The 14,390-nt window shown below is 43.2% G+C and overlaps 4 protein-coding genes across 4 annotated transcripts; 2 read left to right on the top strand and 2 right to left on the bottom strand.

Annotated features, from left to right (window-relative positions):
* Positions 1 to 1,148: 1,148 nt before the first annotated feature.
* On the bottom strand, positions 1,149 to 3,510 carry LOC115767567 (vanin-like protein 2). Its single transcript, XM_030711852.1, has 2 exons — positions 3,200 to 3,510; positions 1,149 to 2,987 (listed from the first exon to the last, which is right to left on the bottom strand). Exons 1-2 carry the CDS (start codon positions 3,257 to 3,259, stop codon positions 1,308 to 1,310), a joined length of 1,740 nt encoding a protein of 579 aa, XP_030567712.1. The 5' UTR covers positions 3,260 to 3,510; the 3' UTR covers positions 1,149 to 1,307.
* A 1,204-nt stretch (positions 3,511 to 4,714) lies between these two features.
* On the top strand, positions 4,715 to 6,814 carry LOC115767569 (UDP-xylose and UDP-N-acetylglucosamine transporter-like). The gene is made up of 3 exons (XM_030711854.1): positions 4,715 to 4,746; positions 4,845 to 4,929; positions 5,227 to 6,814. The coding sequence occupies exon 3, from the start codon at positions 5,246 to 5,248 to the stop codon at positions 6,296 to 6,298; it is 1,053 nt and encodes a 350-aa protein (XP_030567714.1). The 5' UTR covers positions 4,715 to 4,746; positions 4,845 to 4,929; positions 5,227 to 5,245; the 3' UTR covers positions 6,299 to 6,814.
* A 109-nt stretch (positions 6,815 to 6,923) lies between these two features.
* LOC115767568 (UDP-xylose and UDP-N-acetylglucosamine transporter-like) lies at positions 6,924 to 11,881 on the top strand. Its single transcript, XM_030711853.1, has 3 exons — positions 6,924 to 8,077; positions 8,530 to 8,777; positions 10,762 to 11,881. Exons 2-3 carry the CDS (start codon positions 8,718 to 8,720, stop codon positions 11,875 to 11,877), a joined length of 1,176 nt encoding a protein of 391 aa, XP_030567713.1. The 5' UTR covers positions 6,924 to 8,077; positions 8,530 to 8,717; the 3' UTR covers positions 11,878 to 11,881.
* Positions 11,882 to 12,002: 121 nt separating this feature from the next.
* LOC115767580 (myosin regulatory light chain sqh) lies at positions 12,003 to 14,132 on the bottom strand. Its single transcript, XM_030711865.1, has 3 exons — positions 14,037 to 14,132; positions 12,552 to 13,047; positions 12,003 to 12,492 (listed from the first exon to the last, which is right to left on the bottom strand). The coding sequence occupies exons 2-3, from the start codon at positions 12,969 to 12,971 to the stop codon at positions 12,388 to 12,390; spliced, it is 525 nt and encodes a 174-aa protein (XP_030567725.1). The 5' UTR covers positions 12,972 to 13,047; positions 14,037 to 14,132; the 3' UTR covers positions 12,003 to 12,387.
* Between the last annotated feature and the right edge of the window lie 258 nt (positions 14,133 to 14,390).

Genomic DNA, 14,390 nt, shown 5'->3' with positions numbered 1-14,390 from the left:
ATTGAGTGCAAATGCAATATGGGAATAGCTGAGCGACAATTTTAAGCAAGGCCAGATTATGGCAGCTGCTTAGATATAAGACCTTAATGCATTTCTACCGCTTGGCAAATATCATTAATTATGTAAATCATTCGGAATAATGGTTTATTACACGGCACACGCGACACGTTTTGCGTTTGTTACAATTTTATAGGTCAATTTTGGAGCTTGTTAGAATTTATGAGGATTATCTTATCGAAAAAAAAAAAAAACACTCTTGAATAAAATGAACGCAATGTAAATATTTAAGATAATCAAATTTGTGTGAAGTGGAAAGCGAAATATATATATTTTTAAAAATACAAAATATATATTCTTTAATTGGGAAAAAATGAGAAAGTATATAGCCGGCACACCGAAGATTTAATACCCTTTTAGACATTTGCCTTACGCTTAACTTGCTGCATTTGGGGGAAATATCGTGAAGAACTCGATCTTGATAAGACTTGATTCAGGTATTAGATAGTTAGATAATAAATGAGGATTTGGTCAAGATATCTTGATATGCAAAAATGTTTTTCATACAAGAACCTCATTTTCAACGGATCGTTCCTATAGCAGATATATGATATAGTTGTCGGATGTTAAGTAGAACATAGTGTAACTAAGGAATGCCGAGCTTGGCCAAGATATCGTCGTAAGCACATCAGTTTTCTAGCTATAACCTACTTTGGATCGATCGTGGTCCGATCTGGACCTAAGACTGAGAGACTAGACACACGGACGGATGGACATGCTGATGCTGATCTTGAATATATATATATATACTTTATAAGGTCGAAGATGTTTACTTCATTGCATTCGTGATCAGCATTAATTGACGAGTCTATATAGTCTGTCCATCTATTTATGTTGAAACTTGAAAGTTATTTTATATAGAAATCGGCTGGATCGAAAGACTATATATAGAAACGATCGGTGGCAAACGAAGTGCATGCATGAAAACCTTTGTTGCTAACAAGAAAATCTTTCATTCCATAACGAAACAGAAAGTTTGTCTGCATCGGACTACTACATCATATAGCTTAAAGGCAAAAAGTCGGCCGATCAATCAGTTTTTCGATTAACAACTCTAAAAAAATTGTTAATATTGTCTATAAAGTTGTTGAATATATTTTGCTAATGATATTTGTAATAATTTGTTGGTTAATAGTAAAAAAAAAATGTGTTGGATTGAAATTGTACACGAATCGAACTGTTTCAGGGTGAAGACATTGGTTCAAACCACGAGCCGAACCAGCAGCCTGGCTAGAAACAGATGCCGTTGCCTACAGCTGCAGCACGAGGGGCAAGATCAGCAGCAGGCACAGAATTGAAATGGATGTAGCACCACCTGCAGCACCTGCAACACCTGCAACACCTGGAACACCTGGAACCACAGTGCTGGCATTGGGTGTACTGCCAGCCGGAGCACGCATAGTCACAGGCTGGAGATGATTCAAGTTGTGCGTGCTGGGCAGCTGGCTAAAGTAATTGGCCCAAATGCCAAAGGTCAACAGGTCGTTCTTGGGCAACAGCAGCTCCAGCTGGATGTGTGTGGCCAGCAGCTGCTTGGCCGGCGGCGATTCGGTCCAATTGAACTGCGACACGCTCAGCGGCAGCATGGTGCCGTCCAAGGTGCTGGGCATGATGAGGCGACGTGTCGCCGCTGGAAAGTGGCCCTCAATGCGTATGCGCTCGAAGTAGTAGCGATTGGCCACATCGATGTGCTTGGGATAGATGCGACCGCAGCTGCTCAGCTGCTCGTCCAAGCAGGCGAAGAGGGCGCACACCGCCAGCTCGCTGCGGTCGACCAGAATGAGAGCGGTGCGATTGCCCAGATAAACGCCGAGACGGTAGCGGTATGAGGCATAGCTGGTGGAGCTGGAAATGGGGCGACGCTGCAGCTGGAAGCTGCAACAGAAGTTGCCGTGGCACAAGCGCTGCGTCACATTCTGAAACTCCGCCTCCAGCAGGCGCGTGCTAAATATATCCACATTGTAGTCCCTGTAGGTGGCGAGCTCTGTGTAGCGTCGCGTCATCAGCTGCGGCTCGAATCCGGGCACCACCTGCGCCGGCAGCTCGGGTATGCTGCCGTCGACCCCGACCCCGATCCCGCCCCCTTCCGTTATGTGCGTACGTTTGGGCACATGCGCCTTGAGCAGCTGCAGCGTGGGCTGCTCATGGATGACGGCAGCAAGGCGGCCAGCACGCCCCGCATAGATGCCGGAGCCGGTGGTACGGCCGGAGGGTTGACTGGCATCGGCAGCCAATAGATTCACATTGTTCGCATACGCCCAGCCCTCCTGCAGCTGGACTGCGCCCAAGAATGGCAGCTCCGAGAACCAATATGTCGGATAAATTATGTCCGTCACATTGCGTTCGAGCAGCAGCTGCATTGCCGGCTCATAGAACAGCATGTCAAAGCATATGAAATGACCAAAAGTGACACCGAAATCCGTCTCGAATGTGGCCAATTCCGGCTGTCGCATGGTGGCACGTGTATAGTATTCCCGGCGCCAGAGATGGCTCTTGCGATATCTGGAGACGACGCGTCCGCTGCGATCCAGCACGATGTTCGTATTGAAATATCGATAGCCCGCGGCCGGACACGGATTGAGCGTATCGGAGCCGTAATTATCGCCGCACAGCTCCTTCTCGACCACATTGATCACGACATAGATGCCGCGCGAGCGCGTCGCACAGGACAGCTCCACCAGGAACAGCTCGTAGTCCGGCGAATAGCAGGGCGTTATATTCTGTGCCGGATGCGGCACAAAGGTGGCCATATCCAGATTACTCAGCACAGACTCGGGAAAGACAAGTATATCGAGATCAGCCGTATCGTTCGACTCCAATATGGCCACAAATCCCGCCGTGGCCTTTGTGGTGCGCTCCCTCGGGGTGCCCGTCTCGTCCGGATATTCCACAACGCCGGCATGGTAAGTGTTATCGGTGGGCAGCGATAGCTGTAAGAAAATCGATAAGTATCGATTCAATGACGGCAAAACAAATGAGAAGAACAACTAATTATTCGCTCTATATGATCCGTGGGACTAGGTATAGCTATGCTCTGAAAATTTCATAAAGATCGGACAATAAGCACCGAAGTTATTCAAGAACAAGCTCGAATTGCCGACTCTTCTGTCCGTGTTATCGCCAGGATTTAATGGCCACTCACCTGGCTGGTGCCCGCCAGCAATGTGGCCAAGATAAGCAGCTGTAAAACGTGAATGTACATCTTGTGGCAAAGGCCAAGCAAAGACTGATATTTGCGTCATCTGGCGTCGACCACGAAGCCTCGTCAAAGAGGCTTGCTCTGTGAAGATCAGGGATTTGTGTGCTGTTTGCCATAAAAGTGACATTGCATTTTTATGGCTCGTAACGCGAATAGCCCCTAAATTATACCATCAGCATTTTATTTTGTTGCTGATAAAGAGTTGGTGAAAAGAGTTGAACCTTGATGCTTCAAAAGCACTTGAGATTATTGTCGATATTTGATTTGGGATCATCTTATCATTGTATCAATATTTTTATCATAGCCGAAAACACTTTTATTATTTCTAATTTTAGTTGTGTTTGTTATCTTTAAACTTAATTTTGAATGTTTTCCTTCTTCGTCCAACAGGTGTTATATCTTTATCTATTGTTTTATTTTTACAAGCATTTAAGCCATGTGCGGCATGTTATCTTGACGTTACAATTTAAATGCCAATAAATGCATTTGAATATGTAAATATCATTTAATACTATGTGAACATATATTTGCATATCTTTTCAGCCGTTACATATTAATTTCAAATAAATACGGAACATATGGCAAGGCTGCAAAATGTTGCTACAGTGAGAAATTCCCATAAAGTATATATATATTTATTGCCGTTACATTTGAATTTCAAATAAAAACAAACTATTTTAAGGCAGGTGGCAACGATGCAAAAGTTTGGCATTTTTCAGTTGCTGCTGTGTGAAATGCCATTGGGTATGTTTATATTTATTGCCGTTACAATTGAATTTCAAATAATAACAAACTATTTTAAAGCAGGTGGCAACGCTGAAAGCATTTTGGTATTTTTCAGCTGCTGCTGTGTGCAAAACCCATTGGGTATATGTATATTTATTGCCGTTACAAATATAGCCCAACAATTTTAATGCAGGTGGCAACGCTGCAAAAGTTTGGCATTTTTCCGCTGCTGCTGTGTGAAATGCCAGTGCGTATATATAAACATTTACTGCCGTTACATTTGAATTTCAAATAAAACCAAACTATTTTTAAAGCAGGTGGCAACGCTGCAAGCTTGGAAAACGCCTTTGGCATTTTGTAGCCCTAAATTGCTGACGTTCGATAACAAAATGTACTTGTTATCGAACAAAAGCGAGGCCCGCATTGATTTCAGCTGTTCGTCAACCAAAACAATAACAGCGGCAGCAGCGGTAACAGTAACAGTAACAGTAAAACCGCGCCGCATACTGACCAAAAACAAAAAAAGGGAAAAAGCAACAAATTAATTGCATGCACACAAGTGCAGCAAATACGATATAACTAGAAAATTGACAACTGCAAGCGTTAAAGTCGGCGAAGTTGCGTCTGACATTGAAGGTCATTCCATTCAAATGCGTTGACCAAGACGGCGAAGAGAGAGAGAGAGAGAACGAGAGCGAGAGCGAAGGCCGGAGAACAAATAGCAACAACAACAACTAAATATATATATGTATATTAATAGGCAGGTTTGTGCTTTAAACAAATGTGTGCTTGTTTGTGTGTGTATTGCTTGAAAATTAATTGATTTATTCCACGAAATGCAAAACGCGGCATGACACAACAGATTTAACTGGAGAACAACAACAAAAGCTGAGGCAACACTTAACCAGATAATTGTAATTTCGACAAGTCAACGAAACAGTTAAACGGTAAGTTTCACGGCGTCCTTCACATACGCACATATGTGTGCTGTGTGTGTGTGTGTGTGCGTGTGCCCGGCTAGCCGAAGCGCGCCTTATCAGCTGCTTGCCAGACGACACCGAATGCCGGCGACGGCAACGCTGCTGATAAGACGCACAAAATCGCTGCTCATCATTAGCCAACAGTTCGAGGCTATCAACTAATCCCCTCCACCCTCTCTCTCTCTCTCTCTCTCTCTCTCTCTCTCTCTCTCTCTCTCTCTCTCTCTCTCTCTCTCTCTCTCTCTCTCTCTGTCACTCTTACAGTCCCCACGGCAGACTCACCATGGCGCTGAATATGAAGGCTCTGCTTGCCATGCTCCTTGTCTTTGTCGGCTGCTGCAGCAACGTCGTCTTTCTGGAGCTGATCATCAAAATAGATCCCGGCGCGGGCAATCTGATCACATTCCTGCAGTTCCTCTTCATTGCGCTGGAGGGTCTCATCTTTACCTCCAAGTTCTTCACGGTGCGTCCCAAGATCGCGCTCAAGGATTACGTCAAGCTGGTGGTGCTCTTCTTTGGCGCGAATGTGTGCAACAATTATGCGTTCAACTTCAACATACCCATGCCCCTGCACATGATCTTCCGCAGCGGCTCGCTGATGGCCAACATGATCATGGGCATCATATTGCTCAAGAAGCGCTACAATCTGAGGCAATACAGCTCCGTGGCCATGATCACAGTGGGCATCATACTGTGCACTCTGGTCTCCAGTGGCGATGTCAAGGATAATACGCATCATTCGCTCAAGGTGGAGACCTCCTACTCGGACTTTTTCTGGTGGAGCGTGGGCATTGCTCTGCTCACCATCGCCCTGCTGGTCACCTCCTATATGGGAATCTACCAGGAGATCATCTACAAGCACTATGGCAAGCATCCCAATGAGGCGCTCTTCTTTACGCACATGCTGCCCCTGCCCGGATTCCTAATCATGGCCAGCAACATAGCCCAACACATGAACATTGCTGTCGCCTCCGAGACGATCACAGTGCCCGTGCCTGGCCTCGGCTGGTCCCTGGACTTTCCGCTGATGCTCTTCTATCTGCTGTGCAATGTGGTCACCCAGTACATCTGCATCAGCTCGGTTTATGTGCTGACCACGGAGTGCGCCTCGCTCACTGTCACTTTGGTGGTCACGCTGCGCAAGTTCGTCTCGCTGCTCTTCTCCATCATCTACTTCCGGAATCCGTTTACCCTCAGCCACTGGCTGGGCACCATTCTGGTCTTCTTTGGCACCGTGCTCTTTGCCAATGTGATTAACCAGCTGAAGGATGCCTATGCGGCGCGAGCACAACGCCAGTTGGATAGCTCCAAAAAGGACAAGCTGAAGACGGGCTAAACGCCCATCCCCAAGCGCACGCCCCCACAACCCGCACCCACCCCGTTTCCCGTCAGCCTGCTGAAGGCCATTCATGTATGCCATGCGCTGTCCCGCTCACATTCGTGTTGGCCACGTTCTGTTTCTGTTTCTGCTTCGATTTCTATTGTAGTCATATATGTATGTTGTAAATAGCGTTAGTTAAGCTAATACCGACTATATTATACCCTGTAAGCCATGCCCTTGACGCTATACGTACTCTGTACCCCCTAACTTGTAGCCTGTTTCCCTTTTATGTAACGTTTGTTTTTTTATTCTTTGATGATAAAGTAGTTTTAGGCAACACTTTTTTTTTTAAATAAAAGAGAAACCAGAAAAGAAAATACTCCTTCAACCTGCCCCCTTTTCTCTTATTTCACTCGCTTTCCCCTCTTACCTTCTCTTCATATAATTCTCATTTTCTCACCCTCTATACCATCCCCTCTCTATTATGTTCTCTGTCTATAATACAATTTTCTTCAAAGTCCTGCTCGATCTCTTTCATATGCATACCATCCTTAGAAATCGCAGTCTCTCTCTCTATCTCTCTCTCCCTCTCTCTCTCTCCCTCTCTCTCTCTCTCTCTCTCCCTCTCTCTCTCCCGCTCTCTCTCCCGCTCTCTCTTCCTTATACTAACTGTATAGATCGTAAGTCCCTTGGACTGTATTATACACTCGCGCATTTATTCTAGCATAAGCCGTTCTCTCTATTATATTCCACTCTCAATTATATTCCCTTCCCTTCCTATCTCTCTCTCTTTCTCTATATATATATATCTCTATCCTACGCTTGTTAGTCTTTACTTATCGAAGACTCTCTTTATTAAAATCCCCTTTCTATTATATTTCCTCATATTTCTAGCTTACTGTTGTGCTGTCTCTCTCTCTCTCTCTCTATGCTATTCTAGTTTTCAACTTATCATCTCTCTCCCTGTCTCTCTCTCTCTCTCTCTGTCCGTAGAATATTATTTTCCCTTCCTATATCATCTTGCTTTGTATTGTGCTCTTTCTCTCTCTCTCTCTCTCTCTCTCTCTCTGTATCCTACTCTTGTTGTCTCCCTCTCTTTATCCTAATCTTGTTGGAGCTCTCTCTCCCTCTCTTTCTCTATCCTACCCACTGTTATTTTTCTTAATTTATTATCTCTCAATCCATTTTTATTCTACTTTCCCCCTCTCTCACGCTCTCTTTATCATTCCCTACCGTCTTCTCTCACCCTCACTTCTCTTCTCTTCTCACTTCTTCCCTCAATTCTTCTTTTCGGATAACAAACAAAAATGTTTCTATCTCTATCCGTCTAGCTTCTGTTCCAATTGTCTTTTCGACAGCTGTTGAAACACAAACATGAAATTCATCAGGTGCCAAAGAGGCGACAGCTCGACTAGGCGATACCCTGTAACTAAATCAAAATACAAATATCTAGATATACTATTAATGATAGGCTAAGCAACATCTGACTGATGGGCATATATATATGAATCATTTCTATATATAGATCAGGCTGGGAATTTGTGGGATCAGAAAATTTGGAATTTCTCGAGCGTAAAAGGTAGACAAGTTCCTACAATACCCAAACACAATTCTTCACCAAAAATGAAATAATAAATTGAAGAAGTAAATATAATAGGTTAATTCCCGAAGTGGAGCTCGACGAGCCACAATACGTTTCTTGAAATTCAGTTGTTTCTAAGCTGTGCCCGATGTCAAGAGTCTGTCCAAAACAAAACTCGTGCTCTACTTAAACAACTGCGATCTAAGCCTAAAGTAAACAACAAAAAAATATAAAATAATTATTCTATTTGTTTTTTTTTTTTTTTAAGTATTATAATAAGAAAGTTGATTGATCTTACATCTAAGAGCGTGCAGCTAAAAGTGTCTAAGAAAAAGTAAAAAAAAAAAGAAAACTTGTTTTGTTTTTCAATATTTCCCAAATGGAAGTCCTTTCGGTATATTCGTCTATCTCCAAATTCGTTCCACTTTGTTTACGATAATAATTGCTCAAAAATGTTCCTGAACTCTGCCAGATAGTCATATCACATGCAATTAGAGCACAGCTCCTTGTTAATGGACATTTGCTGTCGAGTAAACGGAACATGGCAACTACTTGAATACCCTTACAAAAGTTTGAGCATAAATTTGGGCATACTTATTTCTTTGTGAATAGCTAAAACTCTTTAAATATATACCAATATTTGGTTTGTTTTATTTAAATTTAGTTGCACAGATTCTTCCTTAAGGGTATTCAATCGTCGCATACTCTTTCTTCATACTCTAAGCTCGGCTGTGTTCGGCTCACGTTCGCCCAAGAACCCGAAGCTTGCCCGCAGCTTCGGCTGCGCATTTGCCAGGGAATCGTTGATCGAGACACACCGCCAGCTCGGCCTATATTAGGCACAAATTTTGGATGCCCCAAGGATATAGTGTCCAGATTCCTGACCGAAGCGAGTCCTTGAATAACCAAAGTGTATGTATAATATTCGGAGTACTTGACTTTAACTGAATGCTATTCGAAAGTTAGAATGAATTTGCTTCAAATTGTGCCCCTATATCATCATAATATACTTAAAGCCAATGATCAATGCACATAAGAGTAGAGGCCAGCAAGAAAAGATAGTAGGTATTCGCTGGTACGTGCCCGCATAGGTAAACCCGCCATCTGAGTTTTTTTTCACGCTCGCAGATTGCGCACGTTGAGAGCTGGCGCTTTCTCCAGCAGGCGAAATAGAGCTGATCTGCCAAGAAAAAGAACTGCGCATGGATTTAGTCGGAAGCCGTCTTCCACACACGCCCGTAGACCTCTGGCTTTACGGAGCCGAGTTCCAGTTCGTAACTTCTTGAGAAAGTGAGTCGAAATCAATTTCGAAGCGAGAAAACAGTTCAAGAAACGATTATGTTTAGCAGAACGCGAGGTAAATACTAAGAAAAAGTGATTTTCGTACAAGAACTTATCCTATGTGAGATATGTCCTATGCGAACTCGGCGAACAGTGCAAATATCCTGCTGAAACTTCGTACAGCTGCTTTTTATAGCTACAGCTGGCATATATATCGAACCCAATCGGATCGGATTAGTATAACCCACTCGGATCGGTTTAGTATAACCCACTCGGATCGGTTTTGCGTAATATAACAGAGTTTTTTTAGCAAACAAAAGAGAAATCATTTCAAAGATTGAAAACTTAAAATAGAAAAGAATTTATAAATGGGAAAGTAAAGCTTTAATACCCTTATAGACATTTGCCCTGCACGATATATCGTGGAAAACAGAATATTTTTGACCGATTCCTCCCAGAGATCTAATTATATAGCAGTGCGATCTTGATAAGATTTGGCTCATATATAAACAGCATAGTTTAAAGAGTAAATGCCAGATTTGGTCAAGATAGCTTAATAAACGAAAAACTTTTTCATACAAGAGCATACTTTTCGACCGATAGTTTCTATGGCAGTTATATGATATAGTGGTCCGATGTTAAGAAGATATTGTATACTGAAACTTCTAAATGCTGAGTTTGATCAAGATATCTTAAAGTAGAAAAAAGTTTTCTATAGAAGCAGCTGCATTTCGAGCGATTGTTCCTATAGCAGCTATATGTTATAGTGCTCCGATTCGGCTAGCTCCGGCCATATATGCTGATTTTGAACAGAAAAACGAAACTAGGCAAAGTTTCAAGACGATAATTTAGAAACTGGGAGACAAGTTCTCATGGAAACGAATCGTCGGACATGTCTGATCTAGAATATATATGCCTTATAGACGCCGATATGTCTTCTTCTATGCTTTGCACATCCACCCTGAAAGGGTATTAAAAAGGTTCAACTACTTTTTTTTAGGGCTTTTATCAGCTGACCCAGAAACTATATAAAATGCCAGATTAATCCAGCTTTATCGCCGAGAGAACTGAAATTGTCAATTGTTTTGTTTTCTTCTTCAGCTTCGTTTTAGATAAAGCCCACTTTTTACTCAATTTGACAGTTTGGCCATTTGTGGTTTATGATGCAATTAAACGAAGGTGCTTTGTATCTTGAGAAGCGCGTAGATACTAGCTTTGAGGTCTTGTGCTCTTTTCTAATTATAACATATGAAGATATTTTATCAAATTTGTTTTCGTTTTCATTTTTTTTTTTATCTCTCTTTGATAATTGTACTGATTCCTGCAGCTGCTGCTTGTCAATTTTTTTGTTTTGTATTTAGTTCAATTTCCTAGCCAAGGCACAGAATCGTAAAAAAAAAGTTAACTAGAGTTAAAATTTGTTTTTAAAATCGCTTTTCCCAGCGCTTTCTAGGTTTTTACAATAAATGCCAAATGCTTGTTAGCTTCTCTTGCCCGGCGAGAGAAGCGAACAGATAGTCGTTAAATTAATCATAGAGTTTTATGTTCAACAAGAGTTATCTTGAAACGCGTTGATAGCGTTTGGCACTCATATTTCATTTTTGATTTACCCCAGCTGACAGACGTCGCTCCTCGCCCGCCCGAAACCGAAGCCAATTGTGAATACTCCCTCGACATGGCATTCAATCTGAAGGCTCTGCTTGCCATGATCTTTGTCTTTGTCGGCTGCTGCAGCAACGTCTACTTTCTGGAGCTGATCATCAAAATAGATCCCGGCGCGGGCAATCTGATCACATTCCTGCAGTTCCTCTTCATTGCGCTGGAGGGTCTCATCTTTACCTCCAAGTTCTTCACGGTGCGTCCCAAGATCGCGCTCAAGGATTACGTCAAGCTGGTGGTGCTCTTCTTTGGCGCGAATGTGTGCAACAATTATGCGTTCAACTTCAACATACCCATGCCCCTGCACATGATCTTCCGCAGCGGCTCGCTGATGGCCAACATGATCATGGGCATCATATTGCTCAAGAAGCGCTACAATCTGAGGCAATACAGCTCCGTGGCCATGATCACAGTGGGCATCATACTGTGCACTCTGGTCTCCAGTGGCGATGTCAAGGACAACACGCATCATTCGCTCAAGGTGGAGACCTCATTTTCGGACGTCTTCTGGTGGAGCGTGGGCATCGCTTTGCTGTCCGTCGCCCTGCTGGTCACGGCATACATGGGCATCTACCAGGAGGTCATCTTCAAGCGATATGGCAAACATCCCAGAGAGGCACTGTTCTTTACGCACATGCTGCCCCTGCCCGGATTCCTAATCATGGCCAGCAACATAGCCCAACACTGGAAGATAGCTGTTGCCTCCGAGACGGTGGCTGTGCCCATGCCAGGCATCAGCTGGTCCCTGGGCTTTCCGCTGATGCTCTTCTATCTGCTGTGCAATGTGGTCACCCAGTACATCTGCATCAGCTCGGTTTATGTGCTGACCACGGAGTGCGCCTCGCTCACTGTCACTTTGGTGGTCACGCTGCGCAAGTTCGTCTCGCTGCTCTTCTCCATCATCTACTTCCGGAATCCGTTTACCCTCAGCCACTGGCTGGGCACCGTTCTGGTCTTCTTTGGCACCATACTCTTTGCGGATGTGCTCAATCAGCTGCTGGAGACGTACAGGTTGCGCCTGGAGAAGCGCTTCGAGGCGGCGCCAAAGACCATTGAATACAGTCGCATTTGAGGCTTAAGCTAACATATACATACATATATCTATATATCTATGTATATATATAAATAATTCTCTTTATATATATATGTAACTGTTCCATGTACCTGTGGACGGACACGCATTTTATAAAGCATTCATTTAGGATAAGTAAACAAACTGTTTTTTTAATGGGACTCACTCAGCAAATAGTATGTGTGTGTGTATGTGTTTGTATATATATATATATGAGTTAATACTTATGGGAAATCGGAAAGAATCGTGTTATCAGTTCACACATTCGCACAAAAATGTTAACATGTAAAATTTAAATGCTCAGATAGGCACAGAGAACAGAACAAAACGAGTGGCAAAAATAAAAAAAAAAAAATTAAATAAAATATATCAGATATATATATATAAAAGGGATATTATATAGCATATCTATATATAGGTATAAAATACACGATTCGTTTGACAGTTGGACATGAATAGCTGGAATTATAACAGCCGCAAAAACGGTTGGCAAATTTAAGTACAACAATCCTATTGCTCATCCTTGTCCTTGGCGCCGTGCTTCAGAATGCGTGTGAATTCCAGATAATCAAATAGGCCATTCTTGATGGGCGCCTCACGGTACATCTCATCCACCTGGCCAGAGGAGAAAAACGTTAAGAAATGCAGCAAAACTCGCAATTGCAAGCACTCACATCTTCATCTGTGAAACGATCGCCCATTGTGGTGAGCAGCTCGCGCAGCCTATCCTCGGGCAGCACGCCCATGTTCTCCTCGTCGAAACAGCCAAACGCATTCTTGATGACATCCTCCGGATCGGTGCCCTGCAGCCGTTCACCGAAGAGCGTCAGAAACATGGTGAAATTGATGGGGCCCGGCGCCTCATTCATCATCCCATCCAAATAATCATCGGTGGGATTTTTGCCCAGCGACGCGAGCATATCATGCAGATCCTCCTTCTCCACGAAACCATCCCGATTCTGGTCGATCATATTGAAGGCCTCCTTGAACTCGGCGATCTGCGCCTGATCGAACATGGCGAACACATTGGATGTGGCGCGCTGGGCGCGTTTCTTTGTGGTGGCGCGACGTCCGGCGGTTTTGCGGGAAGACATCTTCGAGCTGTCTCTTTGTGTGTGTGTGTATTCGATATTGGTGATGTGTGTGAGTGTGTGTGTGCGGTTCGGTTTTCTAAAGCCAGAGCATGGAAAATGTAATAGGAATTAGTTGCAATCGAATATGTCTATATATAGCCAGGGCATTGCTGCAGCGGCAAGTTCAGCGCAAGCTGCAAACTGTGTCAACATAAAAATAAAAAATAAATACAAATTCAATAAGCAGCAACTGCATACGACAGCGCAATACCCTGTTAACACAGTGCAAGAGTCAATGTTGCCTCACAAAACTAACTGAATACAAGCTAAAAATAGCTTAGTCTTATATTTAATTGGGGTTATTTAAAAAAAATATTTATTCATTCAAGTCATCTCGCTATTAATTACTTATAGACAACAGTTAAGTGCCAACCAATATACCCAGCAACACTTTGTGAGCAGAGTATAAAAACAGACACCGCACACATACACACACACAAGTAGCCGCGGCAGCGAAATACATGTGTGTGTGTGTGTGTGTGTGTGTGTGTGTGTGAGTCATGCAGCCAAAATGGCAAAAATGACAACGTCAACGACTGACTCCATATGTGTATGTGTGTGTGTTTATCAATGCGGTTTCGTTAAATTTCAATGAATTACAAAAAAAAAAGCACACACAGACACAAATACAAGCGCAGCCTCGCTTAATTGAAAGCCCATAAAAGGAATGAAAACAGCAGCCGAAAAGCGCGACTTCTGTGTGCGTGTGTCATCCACACACACACACACAGAGACAGTTGCGTGCAGCTGCTGAAAATAAGCCACAGCCGCGCCCCATTTGTTGCCCCCAAATGCGCTGCTATCACGAATTCCACGTAAATCACTTACAAAGCGTTCAACTGTGCTCTGCTGCTTGTTTTCTTTTATAGGGCCGCGACGCTGACTCATACATACACAGACACACAGACGCAGCACAAGCAGAGCGCTGGGCAGCGCAGCAACTGAACGATCGCCGCAATATCAGCTTTGCATTATTGTTGATTGCATTCTTTTCTATTTGGCTCAATTAATTGCACTTATACTCACAGCTGCCGAAAGGTACGTCTTGTTTTTAATACTTTTAATTAAACTGTTGCCGCTGCAGCTAATTTCTTGTGTTGTATGATGTTTGCACAGATGACAAATGCTGTTTGTATCGATATGGACGATAGCTTTTATATTCGATACGATAAATGCACTTCCAGCGGACAGGCAGCTCTATGCAGTGTGACCGTATTTTTCTTTTTTGGTATTTTAACATAACAGCTGTGATGTTAAATTATTGCAAAGTAAGCGAGCGACCATAAAGAAGTATCTTTTTTGTTTTGTTTTTGTATTAATTAATACAAACAATGCAGTCTCAGTCTCTTAATTAGTTAGTTAGAATGTATTTCTGCTATT

Source organism: Drosophila novamexicana, unplaced genomic scaffold (assembly GCF_003285875.2).
Source record: "Drosophila novamexicana strain 15010-1031.04,08,12 unplaced genomic scaffold, DnovRS2.1 tig00001415-arrow-arrow-pilon, whole genome shotgun sequence".
Lineage (NCBI taxonomy): Eukaryota > Metazoa > Arthropoda > Insecta > Diptera > Drosophilidae > Drosophila > Drosophila novamexicana.
Note: the sequence above shows the minus strand (reverse complement) of the source record. Positions and strands in the feature narration are given on the sequence as shown.

Coding starts and splice junctions, on each gene's coding strand:
- LOC115767567 (XM_030711852.1), bottom strand. CDS start 3,259: ATGTACATTCACGTTTTACAGCTGCTTATCTTGGCCACATTGCTGGCG. Junction 2,988..3,199: donor TGCTGGCGGGCACCAGCCAG/GTGAGTGGCCAT, acceptor ATTTTCTTACAG/CTATCGCTGCCCACCGATAA.
- LOC115767569 (XM_030711854.1), top strand. CDS start 5,246: ATGGCGCTGAATATGAAGGCTCTGCTTGCCATGCTCCTTGTCTTTGTC.
- LOC115767568 (XM_030711853.1), top strand. CDS start 8,718: ATGCCCCAAGGATATAGTGTCCAGATTCCTGACCGAAGCGAGTCCTTG. Junction 8,778..10,761: donor AGTCCTTGAATAACCAAAGT/GTATGTATAATA, acceptor GATTTACCCCAG/CTGACAGACGTCGCTCCTCG.
- LOC115767580 (XM_030711865.1), bottom strand. CDS start 12,971: ATGTCTTCCCGCAAAACCGCCGGACGTCGCGCCACCACAAAGAAACGC. Junction 12,493..12,551: donor ATCGTTTCACAGATGAAGAT/GTGAGTGCTTGC, acceptor TCCTCTGGCCAG/GTGGATGAGATGTACCGTGA.